This window comes from Chinchilla lanigera, unplaced genomic scaffold, assembly GCF_000276665.1.
Source record: "Chinchilla lanigera isolate Chin_1 unplaced genomic scaffold, ChiLan1.0 scaffold00085, whole genome shotgun sequence".
NCBI classification, from domain to species: domain Eukaryota; kingdom Metazoa; phylum Chordata; class Mammalia; order Rodentia; family Chinchillidae; genus Chinchilla; species Chinchilla lanigera.
In genome coordinates, this window is record NW_004955486.1 from 3,637,794 (window position 1) to 3,662,779 (window position 24,986).

The window sequence follows — 24,986 nt, forward strand, 5'->3', positions numbered from 1 at the left end:
AACATTCTTTAAAAACATTCGTCTTGGCAACTCTGATAAAAAGGAAAAAAAACCCTAATGAGATTTTCATTTTCTGCTGACTTTTATCAGTCTCCCGCGGTTGAGGAGCAGCGGTCTAGGCCCAAGGGCCCTAGGAAGGAGCCTCCGCGGCGTTGCGCTGCAGGGGCGCCAGGGTGGCCCCCAGGTTCCGGTCCTCACTCTCGGCGCTGTAGAGGCTGTGCTCCTCAATGTACTCCTGCACCAGGTCCGGCACCAGGTAGCGGATGCTCTGGCCCCGGCGCAGCGCCCTGCGGATCCTGGTGGACGAGATGTCGTTGGGGACCCACTCGTGCACCAGGTGGATGTTGCGCCGGTGTCTCCACAGCACGTCTGACTCGTAGATGAGCTTCTGGGCGTCGCTGCCGGCCCGGGTGACACAGATGAGCCCGTGGTCCGCCACAATGTGGGCAATGTCCTCGCTCTTCCACAGGTTCGGCACCCCGAAGGACTCCAGCAGGTCCGCCCCGCACAGCAGCTTCACCTGGGGCACGCCTGGGTGGAGGAAGAGAGCAGAGCTCAGCCCCTTACACAGCACGCGGGAGGCTGAGGCAGGAGGGTCACTGCAAGTGTTGAAGCCCAGGCTCAACTGCACAGTGAGTCTCAAAAACCCCAAAATAAGTAAATAAAATCACAGCGTGAGTGTGTTCTTCAGGAGAGGGTTCCTTTTTTTTTTTTTTTTTTTGTCTTTTTGAGACAGAGTCTTACTATGCAGTTCAGGCTGGCCTTGAGCTCACTCTGCAGCCCAGGCTGGTCTCAAACTTGCAATGATCCTCCTGCCTCAGCCTCCTGAGTGCTGGGATTACAGGCGTGCGCCACCACGCCCGGCTTTTGAGGGTTCCATTTTTATCAGCTTCAGGTTCCCCCCAAAAGATCCAGGACACCTCGGAAGTTAAAAACCACTGCCAAAGAGCTCATCTCAAGATACTTTTTATGCTCCTGGCCCACTTTCGTAAAACCAGCAAGTGCTATCGTTGTATGAAACTTGAACCTGGAAAATACACACCTTTCGTGTTGGGCTCCAGCAGCTTCTTCTGCGTGGAGTTCTGTCTCTGTTCAGCCCACTTCCGCTTCCGGCCAGGCTTCTCGAGCACAGGGGAGTTCTGCTGCTGGTTACAACTGCGAGCCTCCAGCTTCTCCTGATGGTGTCTAGAAAACGACAAACCCAGTTGGGTGTGTTCGCACACACCTGAGAGCCCAGCATTTTAGGAGGCTGAGGCAGGAGGATCACCAAGTTGAGCTCAACTTGGGCAACTCAGCGACTTAATGAGACCCTGTCTCAGACTTTAGAAGACAGAAACAGGCTGGGATGCAGTTTGGTGTGAAGACCCTGGGTCCAACCCCCAATACCACAAAGAATAAAAGACAACAAGCTAACAAGACAACACAGCGCCCTCCTTCTCACAACGCTCACCAACACACTGTCGGGAGACCCAGCGACAAAGTGAGGTGACGTCAGGACACTTCACCCCTGACCTCGAACTTGCCACCCTCTTATCTGAGCTTCCAGAGTAGTTGGAAGTGTAAGTGCCCAGCTCGGAGAAGCTCCAAACTGAGACCAAAGAGGTCCAGCGCCCCCTACTGGCTGTCGAAGATGCAGCACACAAAGCCAGCCCCGGGCCACCCCATTCTCCCTAGGCAGCCAAAGGGACAGCAAAGGCAGAACCGGAACCGGAAGTACCTTAACACCTTCACGGTCTCCACCCACTCCTTCTGCAGGCTCTCCCACGTGTCCACCTCCACCCAGCCAGAGGTCTTGGTGGCCAGTTCCGCCATGATAACCCGGTGGTGTGCAGGGATGAGTCCCTTCTTCTTATATGCGTCGCCCACGGGAGAAATGATGCCTTTGACCACTTTGTATTTTCCTGCAAAAAGGCTTAGGTTTGGCTGGGGATTTAGCTCAGCGGCAAAGCGCCTGCCCGGCAAACGCAAGCTCGTGAGTTCGATTCCCGGTACCAGAAAAAAACTAAAAACAAAACAAAACAAAAAAGACTTAGGTTTTACCACCGAGCAGGGTGATACACTTGTAATCCCAACACTCAGGAGGCTGAGGCAGAAGGATCTCCATGAGTTCAAGGTCATCCTGGGCTACACACATAGTAAGTTCAAGGCCAGCCTGAACTACACAGTGAGACCCTCTCTCAAAAATCCAAAAAAGATACATAAACAAATTACTTTTTATACGCAGGAAATATTATGATCAATAATACTGTATAATCACAGATTCTTCTCTATCTTTGGATTTTTTGAGACAAGGTCTCACTATGTAGCTCAGGCTAGCCTTGAAGTCACTGTGATCCTCCTGCCCTAGCTTCTGGAGTGCTGGGATTACAGGTGTGTGCCACCACATCTGGCTTAAATTTTAATTTTTATTAGTACAGGCTTGTTGTATAAAATGATTACATCACAGGGCAGGAGATGTCGCTCAGCACAAAGCCTTGGGTTCAATCCCCAGCACTGTAAAGAAATCATATTCTAGGATGATGCCCTAGTGCCAGACGTGGTGGCACAAGCCTGTAATCACAGCGTTTGGGAGGCTGAGGCAGGAGGACTGTCACAAATTCAAGGCCAGCCTGGGTTATATGGTAAGTTCAAGGCCAGGATGAGCTACATAGTATGATCCTGTCTAAAAAAAAAAAAATCATAAAACAGAAAGATCGCATGGCGCATGAGGAGCTGGTACAGGCAACAGCATACAACATGGTGTTTGTCATCTCCTCCTCCCTCCCCGCCTCTCCCACCATCCCTGGGGCCCCTTATCTTTTGCAGAAGATTCATCTCCTGCATCCTATTATCTTTGTAAAAAACAGTCCAGACATGGTGGCGCATGCCTGTAATTCTGGCACTCACTCCCAGCACTGGGAGGCTGAGGCAGGAGGATTGTTTCGGCCTGGGCTACAAAGTGAGCTCAAGGCCAGGCTGAACTGCATAGCGAAACCCTGTCTCAAAAAGACCAAAAAAAAGGACAGAAAAACCACTCTGGACTAGGGTGGGTGCCAGGCCGGTGGGGAGGGAGGAGCTAGAAGCCAGAGCTGTCTCAAGAGGCTGCAGACCCCCACCAAGGCTTGCTTCCTCCATCCTTCCGGCTACTCTCTCCCCTCTGGCCTCACTGAGTCAAGATGACCGAGGAGGAAACAGTGTTACTTACTGACCTGCTCAGACGGAAACCTGGTCTCTAAGTGATCCAGGATGATGCATTTTCATGTAAAAGCAATGAAGGCAAGGTTCATGGTTTCCTTGTTTCAGAAGGAAAAAAAATCTTGAGTCTTTTTTGTTTTTGTGAGACAGGGTCTTGCTATGTAGCCCAGGCTGCCCTCAAACTCCTGGCCATCCTCCTGCCTCAGCCTCCCAAGTGCTGAGATTACAGGCATGCGTTACCATGCCTGGCATGGTTTTGAATTGGAAAATCATTACTGATCCTTCTATGAGGCTCTAAATACCCAAATCTGAATTTTTAATTGTGTAGACCCAGAACCGGGTGCCCCAAATCTTCCCTGGACACAACCTGCCCTCCTTTTGGGCTAAGTCAGTGTGCCCAGGTGGTTACACGTGTATACTGCGGGGGCCCCGCCAAGCCCTCGCTGCCTCCGGCGGCCGCGCTACCTGTGGAGTTCATGTAGTCCCGCGCCAGCTCGAACAGCCTGAGGTGCATGTTGGTGATGGGGTTAAAGGAGCCACACGCCAGGAGAACCACTTCCGTCCTCTCTGGTTTCTCCATGCTGAGCACGCTGAGCACCGGAAGTTGCTGATCTACGCTGGCAACTCTGATGCCTCCCCTCTCATCTACACGGGACGAAGAATGGAAATGGGTTACAGGCTGTTTGAGACCCTCCCGATTCTCATCAAAACCAGATGGGTAAACACATCTGACGGAAAATGATTTGTGCCGGACAAATACAGAAATGCCTCCTCATCAGTGTGGAAGTATAGCTCCGGGGACAAAGGCAGTGGGGATCTACTTGCTTTGCCCAGAAGAATGTGACAGAAGCAGCCGACTATGGCAGTACACATCTGTAATCCCAGCATGCAGGAGGCTGAGGCAGGAGGATCACAGCAAGTTCAAGGCCAGCACCGTGTGGCCCCCTCTTTAGAAAAACCTGCTCTCTTGAGAACCCACCCCAAGAACCCCAGGAATCTCATTACCTCCCACCAGGCCCTGCTTTTTATTTGTTTTGTTTTTTTGAGACAAGGTCTCACTATGTTGTTTAGGCTGGCCCTAAATTCTCGGGGATCCTCCTGCCTCAGCCTCCCAAAGGCTGGGATCACAGGTGTGCACCACCACCCCAGCTTGAAGCCCCACTTCTTACATGTCCTGCCAGCTCAGTGCGGCTACACGGGAGACCCAGCCTCTCGCCAACTGAAGTGACTTCGTGCCCTTGCTCTCTTCTGCACTGTTGCCTGTGCTGTGGGACACAGCCTCCTCCAGCCCACAGGAGGCATGGCAGGGCGGGCACTGGTGTCCAGCCCAGGACAGCCACACACTTGCTGTGACCGCCGCCGGATTGGCCTCCTCAGGCCCTGAGATCCTAAGCCAGCGCAGATCAGCGACCCACACGCTGCCCCACGCACGGACACGGGGCGCGCTGCTCAGCGGTCTCAGTTACTGACACAGCGACGGCGTTATCTCCCCCGTAAACGCCCCGCTTCCCGCCGTCCACCTGATCATACACCATCACCTCCCACTGACTGCAAACACCAACTCCCTAGCTTAGCGAGTATTTTATTACCCTTCCACGGCCCTACTGAACTAATGCAAGATATTTTTTTTAAAATTTTAAAAATAAAAGGAGAAAAACATTAACAGACAGACAACCTTTTACAAAATTGCAAAAGAACAGTACAGACAATACAGTTACAAAGTGGTAGGAAATTAACAGTGCTTGTTGTATTACATATTGATATCTTCAAAGTGGTTTCTCATGAAACTAGATAGAGACATGCAATATTGATCAATCAAGGACTCACTGACAGTTTCTTTCAGCAAAGAAAGACATCTGATTTTAAAATTGAGGGACTGAGCCAGCATGGTGGTGCACGCCTGTGGTCCCAGGACTCGGAAGGCTGAGGCAGGAGGATCGCTGTGAGTGCAAGGCCAGCTGAACTGTGTAAAAAGACCCTATCTCAAAAAAACCAAAACAAACCAAACCAAAACAAAACAGAAAGTATTTAGGGCCTACGGGTGCAGCTCTCGAACAGCACTTGCTTAGCAAATGCAAGGCCTTGTGCTGCATCCCTAACGCCATACTTTAATTACCTTCACGAAATAAAAATTTGAAGGGGCTTGGGGATGTAGACTAACATGCGTGAAATCCTGGATCCTGAAAAGAAGATTTCTTTAACATGATTTTCCCTAAAGTAATGCCTGGATATAGATTTTGAAACCCTAGAATGAAAAAGGCCCAGAATGAAAACCACCACCCACATCCCCTCCATGCAGCTGAGCAAAGGCAACTACTTTTGATTTTTTTAATAGATTCTGTATTTTCAGCTTGTAATGCTTTCTTTTTTTTCATTTCTTTTATTTCTCCCTTCCTTTCTTTTTTTGCACAGGGTCTCACTCACTATGTAGCTCAAGCTGGCCTCAAACTCAAAGACAGCCTCCTGCCTCAGCCTCCAGAGTGCTGGGATGACGTGTGCACCACCACGCCCAGCCTCCAGCTGTCTCTTAGATGATCTGAATGAAACACCAGCTAGTGACATGGCGTCAGGCTGGGAGGATCTTCCCCCGGCCCTTACTTCCTCTCCTGCACCCCCTGTGTCAGTCAGGTCCTGTGGGGAATCAGAAGCAGAGCACCCAGCAGCAGAGATTCCCCGCCTGGCTCAGGAGGCCGCCGGCTGAACGGCCCAATGTGGCCCAGTGAGTGCTGGAGGACAGGCAGGGAGCCGGAGCTTCACTCGGCCCCAGAAGACAAAAAAGGGCTGGGTTCAGGGCATAGCAGTGCAGGCCTGGGAGGCTGAGGCAGGAAGATCACAAGTTTGAACCCAGGGCTGGGGATATAGCTCAGTGGCATAAGTGCCTGCCTGGTAAGCACAAGGTCCTGAGTTCGATTTCCAGTACCAAAAAAAAAAAAAAAAAAAACAAAAAAAACCAAGTTTGAACCCAGGCTGAGCAGCTCAGTGATTCAGTGAGATCCTGCCTCAAAATAAATTATAAGGGTGGAGGACGTAGATCAGTGTAAAGGCTCCAAGCTCAATCCCCAGCACAACACACACACACACACACACAAACAAAAAGCAGCCTCTTGAAAAATACTGTGACATGGAGGTTTCAACTTCTTACTTTAACCCTGGTCCAGTTACCACAATGTCTTCAGCACCCTCATCTGTAAAATGGGGCAGGGACTGAAGCAATCTCAGCTACTCTCAGGTACGTTTCCTTTTGGTTTTGGCGCTGGGCAGTGACACCCGGGCCTCCGCGTGCTCAGCACACGCTGCAGCCCCCAGGGACAGGCTCCGGGCCGACACTCGCCGGGCACCCACACCCCGCCTGGCACCGGGTAACACGTAAGGCCCTGCTGCCTGCCTGAGTTGGCAGGGGCGGCAACAAGGCTCAAGGCCGGCTCCGGCCCGGGCACTGCGTGGGCATCAGGGGACGCTGCAGCTGGGAAGTAAAGGAAGGGACAGCCGCATGCGCGCTCCCGATCACTTGGTCCTGAAACTCAATGCAAACAGAGACGGCTCAAGACCTCTGGCCCCTCCCCGAGGGGGGCAGCGGGCTCCGGTTTCCGAGCCACCTGGGGAAACCGATCTGTCTTTGTCCCGTGTCATGGGCAGTGCCCGTCTCAAAGCCCCAGCTCAGGTTCCCCGGGCGTCCACAGCAGAGGAGGCGAGGAGGAGCGCGCAGCAGCAGGGGCCAGGGGTCCCGGCGGGCGGCACCATGATTCACTTCTGTCTGGCCCACACGGCCTACCGCGCCGCGCACTGCCGGCTGCCGAGGCCGCATCGGGTCAGGCTGTAAGTATCCTTCCCTGGCACAACAAAAAGGAGTTCACGTCTCCCTGTGGAGGCTCCAGCTCAACTACATTTACTACTGATTCTCACTTTTTGGACTTCTAATTCTTAAATGGCAGATCTTTTCAAGCTTTAAAAATATTAAAACTGGGGGTGCTGGTGCACACCTGTAATCCCAGCACTGGGGAGGCTGAGGCAGGAGGATCATTGCAAGTTCGAGCCCAGTGTGGGCTATAAAGTGAGTTCAAAGCCAGCCTGAAGTGCATAGCAAGGCCCTGTCTCAAAAAGACAAAAACAAACAAAAAACCACTGAGATATAAGCTGTCATGTAACATTTTGTGAACACTGCATCAGTTTTGTTTTGTTCTGTTTTGTTTTTCTGAGACAAGGTCTTGCTGTATAGCCCAGGCTGGCCTCGAAGACTCAGGGGAATCCTCCTGCCTCAGCCTCCCAAGCGCTAGGATTAGAGTGTGCACCACAGGTGTGGCTCATGAAGTCATTTTATGACAAGTAACATCCAGTGTCACTCACTGTGTCCCATGCAGGCAGGTCACCGTGTTCGCACTTGGGCTCAGCGCAGTGGCCCTCCAGGTCTTCGTGCTGCTGAGGTTAGTCCCTCCCGTGCCCCAGTGGCGGGCCTCACCTATGGTGGGGTCTCGGGTCCTCCCTGGGAGGCCGGCTCTGCGGCTCGCTGTGGCTGCCCGGCTGTCTCCGGCACCCCCGTGCCACCTGCCCACCGCTTTGGAGTCGACAGTGTCAACACATGGTGACAGCCGCCGTCGGGGCCGACTGAGTGCCCCTGCCGATCTGCGCTTCTAGTCCCAGCAGCCGCGACACGGGGGACAGGGCCGCACGTGTCTGCTGCGGGTTTCTCTAGAGACCCGCGCTCTAGCTTAGCTAATGTCTGCGGGGCTGGGGACCACAGGGCACACGCGAGCGGGTAACCTCTCGCCGAGCTGCTGCACGTTCTGCTCTGGGCAGAGCAGCCAGTGAGCGCTTTGTCACCGAGCACAGGAAGCAAGAACAACCTGACGGACTTAAAATTTAAAAATTTGGTCCTGCACATGTGGAGAAAAAATTTTTTTCTTTTGAGACAAGAGTCTTAGCTGGGCGTGGTGGTACTTGCCTGTAATGCCAGCACTTGGGAGGCTGAGGCAGGAGGATTGTTGCGAGTTCAAGATCAGCCTGGTCTACATAGTGAGTTCAAAGCCAGCCTGAACCGCACAGTGAGACCCTCTCTCTTTTTTTTCTTTAATTTTTTGAGACAGGGTCTCACTATGTAGTTCAGGCTAGTCTTGAACTCACTATGTAGCCCAGGCTCGCCTCGAACTCGTGGCAATCCTCCTGCCTCAGCCTCCCAAGTCCTGGAATAACCATTACTATTACCAAAGTTCTCTGAAGTGAATTGCCCAGAGCCAAGGCGAGCCTAGTGCCAGACGTAGGATTAGAATTCATGGCTGGCATCATCCAGCAATGACTTCTGTAGAGGATTCTTGTGGTAAGGAAGGAATCAAATGCCAGCCAGCACTTTGATTTCTAGGCCCCGGTCGTCTCGATACTGCAGTCAGCCTCTCCTGACCAACCTGGTCGGCAGCATCATCCTGACGTTCTTCACCATCGGTGAGCTACAGGGGTCAGTCGTGCACTCATCGGTGCCTGCTGCTTGCGAGGCACTGGTAGAACAAAACCAGTTAGGACAGGGCTTGCTGTGGTTCAGAAGCTTGGACTGGACCTTACAAAAGAGGCACATCTGGGGCTGGGGATTTAGCTCAGTGGCACAGTGCCTGCCAGGCAAGCGCAAGGTCGTGAGTTCGATTCCCGGTATGAGAAAAAAAACCAAAAAACAGAAAGAGGCACATTTAAAATTCAGATGAAGAGAAGCTTTTTGGGTTTTTTTTTTTCCGTGTCTTTTGGACACAAGGGTTCCCTATGCAGTTCAGGCTGGCCTTGAACTTGGACTGATTCTCCTGCCTCAGCCTCCCGAGTGTGAAGAGAAGTTTTTAAAACTCTGTTAACTCTTATAGTTGTCCTACAATTTAAATAAGAAATCTGAAGTCAAGCATGGTGGTGCATGCTTCTAACTGCAGCACTTGGGAGGCTGAGGCAGGAGGATAGCTGTGAGTTCAAGGCCAGCCTAGACTCTATAGAAAGCCCCTGTCTCAGCCCCACTCCCTCAAGAAGAGTGTGCTCCTGAGATGAACGAACCTAGCAAAGTGATGTCAATCTCTGCCTTTTCAGGTCTCACGGTGCTGCTCACTTGGCTGGACCCGGTGCCAGTGGCGCTGAAGGCGCTGCTCTCTGTGTTTGGCGTGGGATCCTTCGGGGAGGGGGCCTGCACCGTGGTGTTGACAGTTTTGGCAGCAGACTGCGTAGGTTTCTCAACACTGACTTTCCGAAGGTTTACTTTAAGCCGGAAGCTTGGCTATAAGCAATATACCATTAGCCTTCCCTATTTATTTTCTACAGACACCCAAAATAGAGACAGGTAGAAATGGAACTGCTAATTAGACACATGTGGCAGTGAAAAACATTTCTCTGGGAACACTAAACACATTCTTCAAGATGGGTGTCGTGCCATATGCCTGTAATCTCAGCACTTGGAAGGCTGAGGCAGGAGGATGGCCAAAAGTCTGAGGCCAGCCGGGGCTACATAGTGAGAACCTCAAAAACAAAACAAAACACGCACATTTGATGAGGGGTTGGGCGGGTAGCTCAGAGGTGAAGAGTGTAGTGAGCATGTGTAAGGCCCTGGGTTCTGTCCCCAGCAGTAACTACCATAACTAAATTCTACAAGCACTTTTTCTCTTTTGTTTTCTCCCCGCTTTGGCAAATACTAGGAATTGAACCAAGGGCGTTCACAGTGAGCTACAGCCCTAGCTACTGTTGATTATGTTTTGAGACAGAGTCTCCATAAGTCATTAAATTGCCCAGGTTGGGCTCAACCTTTGCATCCTCCTGCCTCAGCCTCCTAGAATGCTGGGATTATGGGCCACGGTGCCCAGGTGAGATTTTTCTTTTTGTGGATGAATTTCACTGTTTGATTTTCACTTTTAAGAGTTCTTTTGGTGCTAGAGATGGAACTCAGGGCCTCATGTGTGCTGGGCACACACTTTATTACTGAGCTATACTCCCAGCCCTAGAATTTAAAAACGGTAGTAAGATATTAATCCACTGTGGGGCTGCTGAGTTTGGCACACTAAGCACCAACCTTCCATTTCTTGCTAAATGGGTAATTTATTTATTTTACTTTATTTTGTCTTTTTGAGACAGGGTCTCGATACGCAGTTCAGGCTGGCCTTGAGCTCACTTTGTAGCCCAGGCTGGTCTCAAACTCATGACGATCCTCCTGCCTCAGCCTCCTGAGTGCTGGGATTACAGGCATGTGCCACCTCACCTGGCTAAATTGGCAATTTAAACCCTGGGATCAAAATTATTTGTTTGCAGTGCTGGAGACAAAACCAGGACCTCTGCCTGCTGGGCAAGTGCTTGACCACTGAGCCACACCCCCTGAGAACACCTGAAAACATTTTATTAAGTCTACTGATTAGAAGCCAGACGTGGTGGGCACACCTGTGACCCTAGCACTCTGGGAGGCTGAAGCAGGAGAAGCCCAAATTCTAGCCCAGCCTGAGCATGTTAGTGACTTAGCAAGACTTTGTTTCAAAACAAAAAAAATTTTTACAATGGACTGGGGAATGTAGTGCAGTGCAAAGGCCCTGTGCTCAACCTCTAGCTCCATAAGTAAATAAATGATTTTAAAAATAAACTTTCTGCCGGGTGTGGTGGCACATGCCTGTAATCCCTGCACTGGGAGGCTGAGGCAGGAGGATCGCTGCAAGTTCGAGACCAGCCTGGGCTACAAAGTGAGCTCAAGGCCAGTCTGAACTGCATAGCGAGACCCTCTCTCAAAAAGACAAAATGAAATAAAATTAAAATAAGTTTTCTGATTAAAACACAAAGCATTCTTCATGGAGCTTTTCCCTCCCAAACACAGGAAAAAACCACCCCAGAACTTTACTACCTGTCTGTGCTACTGTCTGCGGGCAGCCTGGTGTCCACAGGTGGGTCACCCCTCAGAACTGCCGTCACCGTGCGCCCGTCCTCCGGGGACACCACCGCCCGCTGAGCTCGTGACCCTGCAGGGGTTCCCGGCTCTGCGCCGCAGTGCGGAGAGCTACGGGCTGAAAAGCAGAGGGAAAGCGGGGCTCAGGGCGGGTCCCGAGCTACCGAACCGGACCCCACTCTGTCCCTCAGCAATGTTCTCAGGCCTGGGGCTGCTCTGGCTCTGCGGGGTGAGGCGGCCACGCCCAGACACGAAGCCAGCGGTGTGATCCCGGCCTCTGATCCCACCCGCCCCAGCAGCGCTGTCACCTGTCAGCAAGCAGGGCACCGTCTTTCCTCCTGCTCTATGGAAATGCTCAGCTGAAGCCAAGCGGGGTAGCGCATACCTGTATTTCCAGCACTTGGGAGGCTGAGGCAGGATGATCCCCACTAGTTTGAAGTCAGCCTGGACTACATAATGAGACACTATCTCAATAAACAAATCAAAACCAAAAAAATTAGTGGTTCCTGACAACGGATAAAAAGGAATAGGTCCATTGAAATCGCAGGGTCACCATCACAACCACATTCCCCAGAGAAGGCTCTGATACTTCCAGAGCATGGCTGTGGCTTTCTGAACCTCCTTTTTGTCCTGTGAAGTTAGTGGCATCAGCTGGGTTACTATATGCACATCAGTGCTGATGAGGTCAAACACAAACCTCAGTACAGACGGCACATCTGAACAAGGTCAATGTACTGCCTCTTTAAAAACACATGAAATTTTGGGGTAAAAATAACCTCGGAGCTCCTCTTTATGGGTTACTGTTGGGAGCCGCTGAGGCTGGAAAATAATTACCCGGGCAGGATGAAGCCAGCCCAAGAACACAAAGCGCGTAAACAAGCTGTTGTAACTTGTTAACTGACTGCTGGGCAGCCAGCAGAAATTAACCAACCTCTGGAGGGCATAAATAAACGCCCCTACTGTTGCAGTCTGCCCTCCTGCTCATCAGGCCAGAGGTAACTCCTCCTGACCCCAGCTATTGTCTCTTATTTTCTAAACCCCCGAAAGACCACTGAGTCCCACAGATTACAACAATCTTTTGTGTTATAACAGCCCATTAAGGGGAGAGAACGTAGCCATGGACTGCACCCTCCCTGTCTTCTCACTTCCAGGGAAGCTCCATTTCCTGATTAAAGAGCAGTATTAAACTGGGCGTGAAATAAATAAACAAACAAACAAACCAGGTGTGATAGCACACATCTATAATCCCAGCACTGGGAGGCTGAGGCAGGAATATCACCGAGAGTTTGAGGCCAGCCTGGTACATTAATAGTGAGTTCAAGGCCAGCCTGCACTACATAGTGAGACCCTGCCTCAAAAAGCCAAAAGAAAAAAGAACAGTGTCTATTGGTAAGAGGAGCAGATTCAGTGTAAATATCTCCCAACACATGATGGGCACGGCACCTTTTTCTGTTCGGTGGTTTTTTTAAGACAGGGTCTCACTATGTAGTCCAGGCTGGCCTCAAACTTGCAGTGATCCTCCAGTCTCAGCCTCCTGAGTGCTGAAATCACAGGTGTGTGCTACTACGCCTGGCTATGCACAGTATGTTGGGGCAAGGTGGACAAGCTGGTCCTTCGTCGGCTTTTCTGCTCAGGTGGTAGCGGCTGGAGGAGGAGCTGACTAACATACATGCTGTCCGTCTACACCAGCATGTCCTGTTCTGTGTGCCTTCCACATGCTGGTTACAGTCGGGAATTAGAACCTCAGTAGAAACTCCCCTGAAACCATTTGTTACCATGATGAATAGAAACAATTTCAAAACACTGCAGTTATCATATTCTCCGGACCTCATGGATCAAACACTAAAATTTCAGCTAACAGCCAGGCATGCAGGCTGAGACAAGAGGATGGCAATAAGCTCAAAGCCAGCCTGGGCTACATAGTGAGACCCTTTTTTTTGGTTCCAGGAATCAAACTCAGGACCTTGAGTTGCCAGGCAGGTGCTTGTGCTGCTGAGCTATATCCCTTGCAACCCTGTTTCAAAAAAAAAAACCAAAAAACAAAAAAAAAAACAAACAGCCTTCAGGTACAAACCTGTTATCCCAGCACTTGGGAGGCTGAGGTAGAATTCAAGGCCAGCCTGAACTATATAGCTAGCCCCTGTCTCCAAAACACAAGAAATTTTAAAATCTAAAAAAATAAAGTCTCAGGTAAATGTCATCTTATCCCAAGGTAGCATTTCCCCTGCAAAGGCCTTTTCTCCCCTAAACTCCCCATCCTTCCTCTCCTCACCCTGCTCTACCTGAAGATCTCAGCTGATGACAACCCCTGCCCGCCAGGCATGGAGCCCAAGTACCTGAAATTCCCACGCCTTTCCTTGTTTTCCCCTACACATCCTCAGCAAATCCTCTGGGTTCTGCCTTGAAATATATCCACAATACACTTACAAGGCCTGATCAAAACCTCCAGAAGGGGAAAAAACTCCAGAGAATGTTTAATTATTATTTTTGAGACAGGTTCTATATCATCTGGGCTGGACTTGAGCTCACTGTGTAGCCCAGGCTGGCCTTGAACTCACAGTGATCCTCCTGCCTCAGCCTCCCGAGTGCTGGCATTACAGGTGTGCGTTACCAAGCCCAGACTCCAGAGAATGTTTAAACATAAAAAATTTATTACAGTAAGACGCACTGTCATTACTGCCCCTCAAAACCTTCCCCCTGGCCCCAAACACACATCCCATAGTTCTTCTGCTTTCTGAAGCAGTTCTGGAGGTTCTCTTTCATGAGGGTCTCTAGTTGTGCTCTGTGGCTGCCCTGATGTCCTGCATCAATCACAACGTTTAGCTTCAGTAGTTATTTTGACTCTGGGGAGGAGCCAGATGTCACAGGTGCGAGGTCTGGTGACTAAGGTGGGTGAGGACACATCGTCGTGTTTGTATGAGCTGCCTTTCTGCTGGACGGCGCTCAGTACCAGCATTCACTGTACTTCTGATCACATCACATAAGGCACTCACGAAAGAAGAAGAATAGTACCCCTCACTCAGAAGAAGAAGACACCCATGGGGCAGGTTTAGAGAAACCTGGAGAAAAACAAAACCTGAGCCAAGCATGGTGGCACATGCCGACGACCCGGGCAGCTGAGGCATAAGGGTCACAAGTTTGAGCCAAATCTGGGCAACTTAGCAACTTATCAAGACCCCGCCTCACCATTAAAATTTTGCCAGGCATGGTAGCACATCCCTATAATCCCAGCACTGGGAGGCTGAGGCAGGAGGATCACCGTAAGTTTGAGGCCAGTCTGGGCCACATAATGAGTTCAAGGCCAGCCTGAACTGCACAGTCAGGTCCGTCTGAAAAAGTACAAAGTGTAAAACATTTTCAAAGGGCTGAGAGTGCAGTTCAGTGCAAAAGCCCTGCCTTCGATCCCTAGTATTTCCTGGAAAGCTCCAGGTCCTGAGTTCAATTCCCAGAACCAAAAAGCAAAAAAACAAAAAACGGTCCCTAGTACTGAAAAGAAAAGCAACCAAAAAGGCTAGGAAAGGGAGCCCAGGGTAGGAGGTATGGCCAGAGGGCATAAACACAAAGACCATCATTTTCTCAGCATAGATTTTTTTTTTTTTTTTTTGGTACCGAGAGTAGAACTCAGGACCTTAGGCTTGCCGGGCAGGTGTTTATGCCGCTGAGCTATACCCCTGGCCCCTCAGTACTGAATTTGAGGTACTGATAAGGCTGCTTCCCACTGCTGTAACAAAACAGCTATATAAAGAAAAGCAGTTTAAACCAGGCATGGTAGTGCACACCTGTAATCCCAGCACTCAAGAGGCTGAGGCAGGAGGATCGTTGCGAGTTTGAGACCAGCCTGGGCTACAAAGTGAGCTCAAGGCCAGCCTGAATTGCAAAGAGAAACCCTGTCTCAAAAAAAAAGAAAAAGAAAAAAGAAAAACCTCACTGTGTAGCCCAAACTGGCCTTGAACTCTCAGTGATCCTCCTGCCTCTGCCTCCTGAGTGCTAGGTATACAGGTGTGCACCACCATCCTGGCTAAGACTTTAGATATGAATTAAAACAATAGCTTAAAAATAATGGGGAGAAGCCAGATATGGTGCACCCTGGGAGGCTGAGGCAGGAGGACTGCAAGTTTCAGCCCTACCTGGCAATTTAGAGAGACTTTAACTCAAATATCAGAATGAATGATGAATGAGCGAACATGGTGTATCCATGTACAGGATACTGCTGAGCTAACAAGGAAGAAAGCATGGGCACCACTACAAGGACGCAGCTCACTTTTTCTTTGAGTACTGGGGATCCAATCCAGGGCCACTCTACCACTGAGCTACATCCTCAGCACTTTTTATTTCTTAATTTGGGCCCAGGTCTCACTTAATTGCCCAGGCTGGCCTTGAACTTGCCATTCTCCTGCCTCAGCCTCCCAACCAGGCGGGATCATAAGTGTGCACCATCTCACCAGGGCCCCCCTTCACTTCAAGGCTGTGCTGATCATTGCTTCTTTCACTTCCCATCTGCAGTCAGCAGCTTCCCCGAGGAGCCCACCATGGTGCCTGGTCTGGAGATGGCCTCACGTGTTTCTTACTTCCACTTTCACTGACTACTGGAGTGGAGGTTCTCCTCCCGTGGTAACAGGCCTTCCTGTCCTTTCGGCCACTTCCGGTCCACCCTGTTTCTCCCTGTCAGGCCGCAGCCTCCCTCTCCTCAGGAACAGCAGCGGCCCCTGAACACCATGTTCAAGTGCTGGGCCGAGTGCCGTCCTCAGAATTACTCCTCAGGGGCTGACATTTAAAAGAGGCCAGCAGGGCAGTACAGGTCAGTGGTGGGACACCTGCCCAGGATAGGAGGCCCTGGGTTTGATCCCCCACCACACACACACATAAAAATCAATTCATAAAAAATAAGAGGTCCAAGTATTCAGGAACCCTTTGGCTTATGGTACCTCCCCCACCCCCAGCCTGCAAAGGGGCTTGCTATTGTAGCCCAGGCTGCCCTCATACTCATGTTGATCCTCCTGCCTCGGCCTCCTGAGTGCTGGGGTTACGGGAGTGCACTAGCCCGCCTGGCTCAAGGTTCTTCTAACAACTCAAGTTTCATCCACCCCAGCGTTTTCCCTCCTCGGCCCCTCCTGCCCTCAGCCCCTGCGCCAACCTCCACGGCAGCGCCTGCACTCCAGCGGCCACATCAAGTCTCTCTGGTGTCCTCGATATGTTCCCGGTGGCGAGATCGCTTTTCTCACTCCGTGTCCTATGACCACCTCCCTACCGCTCCTCTTGCTCCAATTTCTTCTCTGCCTCCTGCCTGAGCGCTTGGATTCTATTTTTGTTTCACAACTGGAACCCAAACCAACCTCTCCACTTAGGCACTAGGAATGCGCTTTTATTATCCATTAACTGAACCAGACCCTAGTTGGGGATGTGACGCACACTTGTAATCTCAACTACTCAAGAGGCTGAAGCAGGAGGATCACAAGTTGGAGGTCAGAGCCAGGGATGTAGCTCAGCAGCACAAGTGTCTGCCTGGCAAGTGCAAGATCCTGAGTTCAATTCCAAGTACCAAAACAAACAAAAAAAAAAGTTTGATGTCAGTCCAGGTAACTTAGTGAGACACTCTCAAAATTTAAGGAAAAAGAAAACTTTTTTTAAAGGGCTGAGGATACAGTGCAATGGTAGAGTGTTTGCCCAACAGAGGCCCTGGATTCAATGCTCAACACCACACACACACACACACACACACACAGGTTAAAAAAAAAGGAAATGTATTTTCCAATTTCGTTTGGCACTATTTGTCATTGTGAGTTGTATTTTTCCCACAATGTTGACACTGCCACACATATTCACAAATCAAAAGTTAAAGATAACCACATGAGCTAGGCGTGGTGGTGCACACCTGTAATCCCAGCACTCGGGTGGCTGAGGCAGGAGGATCGTTGCAAGTTCAAGACCAGTTTGGGCTACAAAGAGAGCTCAAGCCAGCCTGAACTGCACAGTGAGACCCTGTCTCAAAAAGACAAACAAGCCAACAACAAAAAAGATAATCACATGAATGCAAGAGGCATTTCCTTTCAATCCTATGTGTTTTGCAAGATAGGCTAAAAGTAGATTAGAAAAAGGGTTTCATATCCAAATTCCAATTCTAAAAAAAATCGTTGGCAATAAGCAAACCCATAATCAGATAAAACTGCCAAGGGCAATTATCCTGCGGGGTTCTACTGTCATCAAAGTTGGAGGTCAGTCCTGGGCGATGATACAAATGTCAACAACCACGCACCTTTGACACTATGTTCCCACGAACCCTGTTGTCCCAGGGACTCCTGCTCTTCAGGAAGATGGGCTGGGAACACGAGAAAAGTGTCCACCCAGTTTCTCAACTTTTTTTTCCCCTGAGATAGCGTCTTGCTATGCAGTTCAGGCTAACCTCGAACTCCCGGCGATTCTCCTGCCTCAGCCTCCCGAGTGCTGGGATTACATGTGTGCGCCACCAAGCTTGGCTCTGGGTAACTTTGAAAGTGCTGCCTCATCGGAGAATGTGAGTGCCGAACTGCCTTCAGGAAAGCGATCTCGTCTTTCACAGACCCCGGCCCACTTGCCAAGCCCACGGGTGGCCAGCCCGAGGTGCTTCTCGAAAGGGACTTCGCCGGGTCCTAATGTCAGAGGCAAATTCACCCAGGTGTCTGGTCCCACACAGAGAAATGAACCTGATGGTCTACCCCGGGGGCCGCAGCATGGACTTTCCCCACCACCTTGTGGGACAAGGTGGAGTCCCCAATGACTCCGCTAGGGACGGGACTCGGGGGTCCGGGGGAGAGGCTTACCACCGCCTCACGACCACACGGCCCCAGTCCTCGAGGAGACGACTGCGGCCCGGACGCCAGCGAGGGGAACACGGTGGCCGCGCTCTCATTGGCTGCAGGAACCGGAAGTGGGTGCGTCAAGCGGAAGTGCTCCTCTGCGCTGTCCGGCGGTGCGGGGGCCCTCAGGTAGGCGGGGCCCCTGGTTGGAAAGTCTGGGGCCCGCGGGAGGGCGGGAGGCGGACGCGGCCCGGACTGCCCGGGGGGCTGCCCTGGCTCTGATCGGGGAGGATGTTTTGGGGGTGGGGGTTCACGATCAGCGCTGGCGGCCGTCGGGGCCTGGTCAGGCGCGGCCGCGCGGGACCCGAGCGCGGGAGGCTCCGGTTCTCCCGCGGAGCCCGGCTCTGCGGCCGCGGCTGGGGCTGCTTCCTGCCCGGTCCCGAGGGTCGCGGCCGGACGCTCCCCCGGGAGGAGGTGTGCGCTGGGCTTGACAGCGGCCCCGAGGGCGCGGCCGGGCGTCTCCCGAGGAAAACGTCCGAGAGGCCGCCCCGCCCGCCGCGCGGGGACGCAGGGTGTGTTCCGGGGACGTTGCGCTTCTCCGGCCGTGCGGGCCGCGCTCATACCCGGCGAGTGCGAGTCTGTTCGGGCCGCCCACACCGCCCGGGCGCAGGAGCCTCGCGCCTGCCGGTCCCGCCGAGCCGCGGCCCTTTCCTCCAGGTGACGATCCCGGAACTTCAGCAGTCGGAGGGAGGTGCGGTTTGACAGCGTCCACACCGCGCAGAAGTTCAGAGTTCGAGCAGACAGGGGCGCCGCACAGAGCGCCCCCGCCCGGGGTGCTGGCGACTCGGGTCTGTCTGGGCCCCCTCTCCAGCACCGGGTTAAGGCTTTTCAAGTACCTCGATCTTCCCTGAAATAGCTTTGCTTTTCAGATTTCATGAACGTTAGGAATGGCTTAGGGGTAAGAGTGTATCCCTAGCGTGCAGGAGGCGCTGGGTTCAATCCCCAGCACCCCAAAAATAAATAAAATGTTGAGCTTTATATACTTGATGCAGTTATCAAGTGTCTGTTGTATATTAGGTGCAGGGAGGAAAACCACACCCATTTTCTGCTTTCCGAATTTAGTCAGGAGACGTTAGTGTGAGATGCTAAAATTACAGGCGTGTAATCTATGGTAAAAATAAGAGCTCATGAGAATACGATGTGGAATACAGAAGAAGCAGGCAATTCTCGTTCATTTACTAATTATTTATCCAGTACATTTTATCTGTCTGGGATTGTGCTAGAAAGAAAAGGTAGCACCGGGTGTGGTGGCACAGGCCTGTGATCCCAGCACTCGGGAGGCTGAGGCAGGAGGATTGTTGCAAGTTGGAGACCAGCCTGGGCTACAAAGTGAGCTCAAGGCCAGCCTGAACTGCATAGTGAGACTGTCTCAAAAAGACCCCCACTAAAAAAAAAAAAGAAAAGAAAAGGTAAAGTAGGAGGAAATCAGAGCCCTTAAGAAGACATTTGAACTAGACCTTGAAAAATGAACCGAGTTAAAAAAAAAAAAAAAAAAAAAACAAGAGAAAAATGAACTGAGCTTGAGAGTAAAAGAGGCTTGATAGAGACGGATGTAAGGGCTGCAGGTGTAGCTTGATGGTCATGTTATCAGGTAGCTCCTTCTAAAAGTGCCCCACCCACTGTCTTGGTGACTTTTCTCTCTTGCTGAGACAAAATACCCAACGCCCAAAATGAAGGAAGGAAAGGTTTGTTTAGCTCACCATTTGTGGAGGTTTCAGCTGGCTCCGAGGCAGAGTGGCACAGCAACAAGAGCAAAGTGGGGAATGGCAGTGCGTGCAGGTCTCCTTCCCTTCCTTATATTGGAAGAAGGCTACCCCCACCCAGAGGGCGGCACTCACATAGTTGACCTTCTAAACTTCTCTTTTTTTTTTTTGAGACAAGGTCTCTCTATGCAGTTCAGGCTGGCCTTGAACTCACTTTGTAGCCCAGGCTGGTCTCGAACTGGCAACGATCCTCCTGCCTCAGCCTCCCAAGTGCTGGGATTACAGGCGTGTGCCACCACGCCCGGCTCTTCTAAACTTCTCACATTGACACAGTGAACAACATCCTAGAGCAGGAAGGGCATGTCCTTTGCACACCAGGATGTAGAACTACTGAGTCACTTAGCCAAACCTCTAGACTCCCCAAGTTGACACCATGTACCAAGCATAACGTAACCTGTTTCGGTGTTGCTGGCCTCTTTCTGGAGTTAGATTCCAGGTTCTCAGCCAAACAAAGAATTGAACAGGAGCACAAAGCACCGGCAAAGCTTATTCAATAAAGCAGAAGTGAAGAGTGGGGGAGAAACTGGCCCTGCAGACTGGGCTTGGGCAGAGTACAGAGAAAACGAGGGTAAAAGCACAGATAAAAGAGCAAGCTGTGTCTGGAAAGCAGCTGTCCTGGAAAGCGCTGCTCTTTCTGCTGCCTTTCTTTTATGCTGTCCGAATCTCCAGGAAACCCGAGAACCTAACAATGGGGTCCTGAGAGGTGGTGCGGGGATCCTATCTCTCAGGCTGACCTCAGGTCTAGGCCATACTGTTGAAAACCTGCTGGACCTGGAGAAGTCCATGTGCAGAGCTTTGGAAACTTCTGCGCATGTGGCTGGGATCTTGTAAATAACAGGTTACGCCCACTTCCCTAGCCATCTTCTGTCATGCCCTAATCTCCTGTCTCAGTGGCACTGCACTTAGCATGCCTAAGGCCCTTGGTTCAACCCCCAGCACCAAGAGAAAAAAGTTAACATTTAGATTAGAGTACGAAAAAATTTTTTTCAGTATATTGGCTGGGGGATATATATCTCCCTGTATTGCATTCCTAGCATGCATGAAGCACCACAAAAATAGAAAAGAAAAAAAAAAAACAGGAAAAGTTAAATTTCAAGGCACAAATCTTTTTCCCCAAAATTTTCCCAGTGGGCTAGGGATATAGCTCAGTGGCACAGTACTAGCCTTGGAAGCATGAGGTCATGAGTTCCATTCCCGGTACCATCAAAAAAAAAAAGAACAAACAAATTTTTCCCAGTGTTGGTGATCAAATCCAGAGCCTTGGACACCCTAGACGAGGACTCTTATTTTTGAGCTACAACCCTAACCCACACACTGCCTTGCGACCAGCGGGAGGGATTTTTAGCCAGGCATGGTGGCACACACCTGTAATCCCAGCACTTGGGTGGCTGAGGCAGGAAGATCACTATGATTTCAAGGCCAAGCTAAGGGTAACTGGTGTCTTCGAGGCCAGCTTTGGCAACATATGAGATCTTCTTTCAGAAACAAAACAAAGCAAAGCAGAGATTTTTAATGAAACCTTACAAACATTCTCAGTTTAATTCAGAAGAGAAAGTACAAAAGAATAGACAAGGATTTTGGAGATAAAATTGTAAATTATCAGTTGTCAAAATATATCAGTGATAAAGCTATTACTTAAATAGCATGAAAAATGCCTTAGGACCAGCAAATTATGAGTGAAACAGACTTGATGCAAGGAATTGGGCTTATAAAAGGTGGCTGAGCGATGAATAAACTGATTTGAATGGAGTAGCATATACAAGAATTCTGGTACTTGGGAAAGTGAGGCAGAAGGATTGCTTGAATCCAGGAGTTTGAAATTCCCTAGGCAACATAGTAAAACTTCCTCTCATAGACAGACATGATATGCATGCCTGTGATCCCAGCACTCCGGAGGCTGTGGCAGGAGGATCACCATGAGTTCAAGGCCAGCCTAGGCTATATAGTGTGTTCAAGGCATACCTGAAGTACATAGCAGACCCTGTCTCAAACAAAACAAAACAAAAAGAATGAAAAAACCTTCCTCCCACTAAAAGAAAAAGAAAAAAGAAAAGAAAAGCCCGGTGTGATGGCATCTGCTTGTAATTACAGCACTTGGGAGGCTCAGACAGAAGGATTACTGTGAGTTCTAGGCGAGCCTGGGCTACATAGCGAGACCCTGTCTCAAAAGTAAATAATAAATAGGGTTGGAGATGTAGTTCAGTGATAGAGAACTCCAGGTTTGGTCCCAAGTTCTCTTTCTCCCCCTCAAAAGAATGCCCTTATCACAAGTTAGGAAAATGTGCTTCAGCAGGATCATACCAGGAGCATTTTGAGACCTAGAATGTACTTATAAAATGAAAAAGAATACTATGCTATATTATGTGGATTTATTTTATAAATCTTTTTTTTTTTTTTCCTTTTTGAGACAGGGTCTCACTATGCAGTTCAGGCTGGCCTTGAGCTCACTTTGTATTGCAGGCTGGTCTCGAACTCACGTGATCCTCCTACCTCAGCCTCCTGAGTGCTGAGATTACAGATGTGTGCCACCACTCCCGGCCATTATAAGTCATTTCATAAAGCAAAGTCACATCTAGATTATTCCTTTACCAGCTGTGGTAGTGCATACCCGTAATCCCCTTGAACTGCGTAGTGAGACCCTGTCTCAAAAAGACAAATCAAACAAACAAACAAACACCACTATTCCTTTATAAATCTGTGTGTTCATCTACCAAATTTGTTTTAAGTAAGATAGGACCAGTAGCCAAGACGTGAGAATTTGTCAAGTCAGTCAGGAAGACTTAGCAGCCTAGTGTTAGCGTGCTTTCCCAGCAGGCCCAGACCTAGCTTCTGTCCCTGCACTGCGACATGGGAGCGAAGACTCAAAGACTCAGGCAGTTTGGTGGGGTGTTACTACTGTGTGAGTTTAAAGTAGAATCCCTAAGCTGAGATTGTTATTTATTTGTATAATATCTTTCCCACACCTGGAACTAAGAAAGAATATAGCCTTAAATTTAAATTTGATTTAAATTTAACTAATTTTAAATCACACTGATCTCTTCAGAGCAACAAACATATTTAGTGTCAGGTTTATTGTTTTACAGAGATTAGAATGGCTTCCAGAGGAAAGACAGAGACGAGCAAGTTGAAGCAGAATTTAGAAGAGCAGCTGGACAGACTCGTGCAGCAGTTACAGGACCTGGAGGAGTGCAGGTAATGGCAGGACTGTGTGCTCTGACACTGGTGAGCGGCTTCTCTCTGGGGTTGGGTTGTGGCCTTCACCAACCAGCACCCTGTGTGATTTGCATCTCCCTGCAGTATTTCTCACAGTGCTTTGTCTTTTGTAGAAGTAAACTCAGAACAGGCGTTAGAGTCCAAAAGCCTGGGCTGTGAAAGTCTCATAAGTCCTTACTAAGTGCCTGTGGACTTTGGCAAAATACTTCTTCTCGTCGTCAGTGATAGGCTGGGCTGCCTGGGCGCACTCCTGAGGCCTGGCTTCAGCCTGGATGCCTCACAGGACCAGCCGGAGCTGTGGCTGAGGCTCAGCGCTGGAGCAGGTACTTAGCACACCTGAGGCCTGGGTTTCACTCCTCAGCGCCAAAAGTGAAAAAAGAAACAGTGCTCGTTGTAGCTTTGAAGAGCCTGCAGTGAGGGCCGGAGGTATAGCTCAGTGGCACAAGCGCCTGCCTGGCAAGTGCAAGATCCTGAGTTCCATTCCTGGTACCAAAAAAAAAGAGCCTGCGGTGAATACGACACCTCAGTAGGCATTGCGGTGCTTGGCTAGAGGAGGTGCTCAGTGAGGGGGGCTCTGTAAGAGGGAGCTGTTGATACTTGGAGTAAATATTTAATAATAAAAATATTATCTCACTCTGATGACAAAGACTGCATTTGTAGGGGACACAAACTCTTTCCCACCATTAGCGATCATGAAGATAACAATAGCTATTTATCAAGCCTCCATTACTGTGTATGCCAGGCATGTTCCTTGTCTCGTTTATTTTATTTGTTGTTGTTGTTGTTGTTGTTTTTCCAGTACCAGAAATCGAACTCATGACCTCGTGCTTGTCAGACAGGCGCTATGCCGCTAAGCTAAATCTCCAGCCCCTTCCTTGTCTCATGTAATGATCACAGCAACCCTATTAGATGGGTACTATAGCTTCCAAGAGCTTTATAGATAAACTGAAGTTACTACCTCGCCCAAGGCCATACTGTACACTTCGGGTGTCGCCAAGTGCAGCATTGCACACCTGTCCTCTCCGTGCTCTGGGCGGCTTAGGCTGGTGGATAGAAAGTTCTGGAGCCAACCCCGGGCAACTGAGCAGGCTAGTGAGACCCTGCCTCAAAATAAAAGTAAGTAAGAGGGCCAGAAGCTGGGGGCAGCGGTTCATCGGATAAGTGCCATCACTGGGGGAGTGGCTGTCGCTGAGGAGGGGGGCAGCTCCGAGCCCTGGGGCCCCCACAGCAGACACAGCAAAGGACACAGAACAGCAGCTGGAGGCTGGGCCAGGACACACCCTGGTGTCTCAGAGCCGGAAGCCCAGAATCTCCACCGCAGCAGCTCAGCCTCCATTCCGGGGCTCTTCGGTAGTGGTGTTTTTTACCTTACTCTTGGCTGCTCCAAATCCACCTTAGAAATAAGCCAGGCAAGCTGGGAACATGCCTGTAGTCCCTGCACTTGGGAGGCTGAGGCAGGAGAACTGCCTTGAGTTCAAGGCCAGTCTGAGCTACATGAAATACATTCAAAGCAAGCCTGAGCTGTGCAGTGAGACACTGTCTCAAAAAATACCTATAAGTAAAATAAAAATAAAAGGACTGGGAATGTATCACTCAGTCCGAAGGCCTGGGTCCAAGCCCTAATACTGCCCCCCACAAAAGAATTTATTGTATCTTTGTTAAATATGACTGATTTTGGTGAAAGAAAAATGCTTTACTATCAAACTGAACACATTGCAAGAAAACGACCACGGTCATGCTGCAGCTCTGGAAACATCTATCGCTGGCGTTGTGCTGTTTCCCTTCATCCTTTCTCTGGCAAGCGCTGAGATTGCTTTCTCCCGGGGAACCTATTCTTCCCCCTCTGTGTTCACTTTGCCTCAGGGAGGAACTTGACACGGATGAGTACGAGGAGACCAAAAGGGAAACTCTGGAGCAGCTGAGCGAGTTTAATGATTCACTGAAGAAAATCATGTCTGGGAATATGACGCTGGTGGACGAGCTCAGCGGAATGCAGCTGGTAAGCAGGGCCTTCGCTTCCCTTTCCCCTCAGTACCTACATACGAATCTTTCTCATAGAAAGCGCTCCCCTCTTGGGCGTGACTTCCTGGTGAATGTCCACTTTCTGCACACGAGGGCAGGTCTTTC

The 24,986-nt window shown here is 50.3% G+C and overlaps 2 protein-coding genes across 5 annotated transcripts in view; one reads left to right on the plus strand and one right to left on the minus strand.

Annotated features, from left to right (window-relative positions):
* On the minus strand, nucleotides 1-17,951 carry Nmnat1 (nicotinamide nucleotide adenylyltransferase 1). 3 transcript variants are annotated; one of them, XM_005404026.2, is made up of 6 exons: nucleotides 17,848-17,940; nucleotides 11,009-11,168; nucleotides 3,640-3,819; nucleotides 1,718-1,901; nucleotides 1,043-1,185; nucleotides 1-531 (listed from the first exon to the last, which is right to left on the minus strand). In XM_005404026.2, exons 3-6 carry the CDS (start codon nucleotides 3,752-3,754, stop codon nucleotides 131-133), a joined length of 843 nt encoding a protein of 280 aa, XP_005404083.1. In that variant the 5' UTR covers nucleotides 3,755-3,819; nucleotides 11,009-11,168; nucleotides 17,848-17,940; the 3' UTR covers nucleotides 1-130. The 3 variants fall into 3 exon arrangements, with proteins under 3 accessions (XP_005404083.1, XP_005404082.1, XP_013359712.1); XM_005404025.2 differs by lacking the exon at nucleotides 11,009-11,168 and having other exon boundaries at nucleotides 17,848-17,951; XM_013504258.1 differs by lacking the exons at nucleotides 11,009-11,168; nucleotides 17,848-17,940 and adding an exon at nucleotides 17,451-17,805.
* Nucleotides 17,952-24,986, plus strand: part of Lzic (leucine zipper and CTNNBIP1 domain containing) — an 11,084-nt gene continuing 4,049 nt past the window's right edge. The window contains exons 1-3 of one of the 2 annotated variants that reach the window (XM_005404023.2): nucleotides 17,952-18,012; nucleotides 22,730-22,838; nucleotides 24,723-24,858. In XM_005404023.2, the coding sequence (XP_005404080.1) occupies nucleotides 22,738-22,838; nucleotides 24,723-24,858 (237 nt within the window). In that variant the 5' untranslated portion in view covers nucleotides 17,952-18,012; nucleotides 22,730-22,737. The other variant, XM_005404022.2, reaches the window with a different exon arrangement.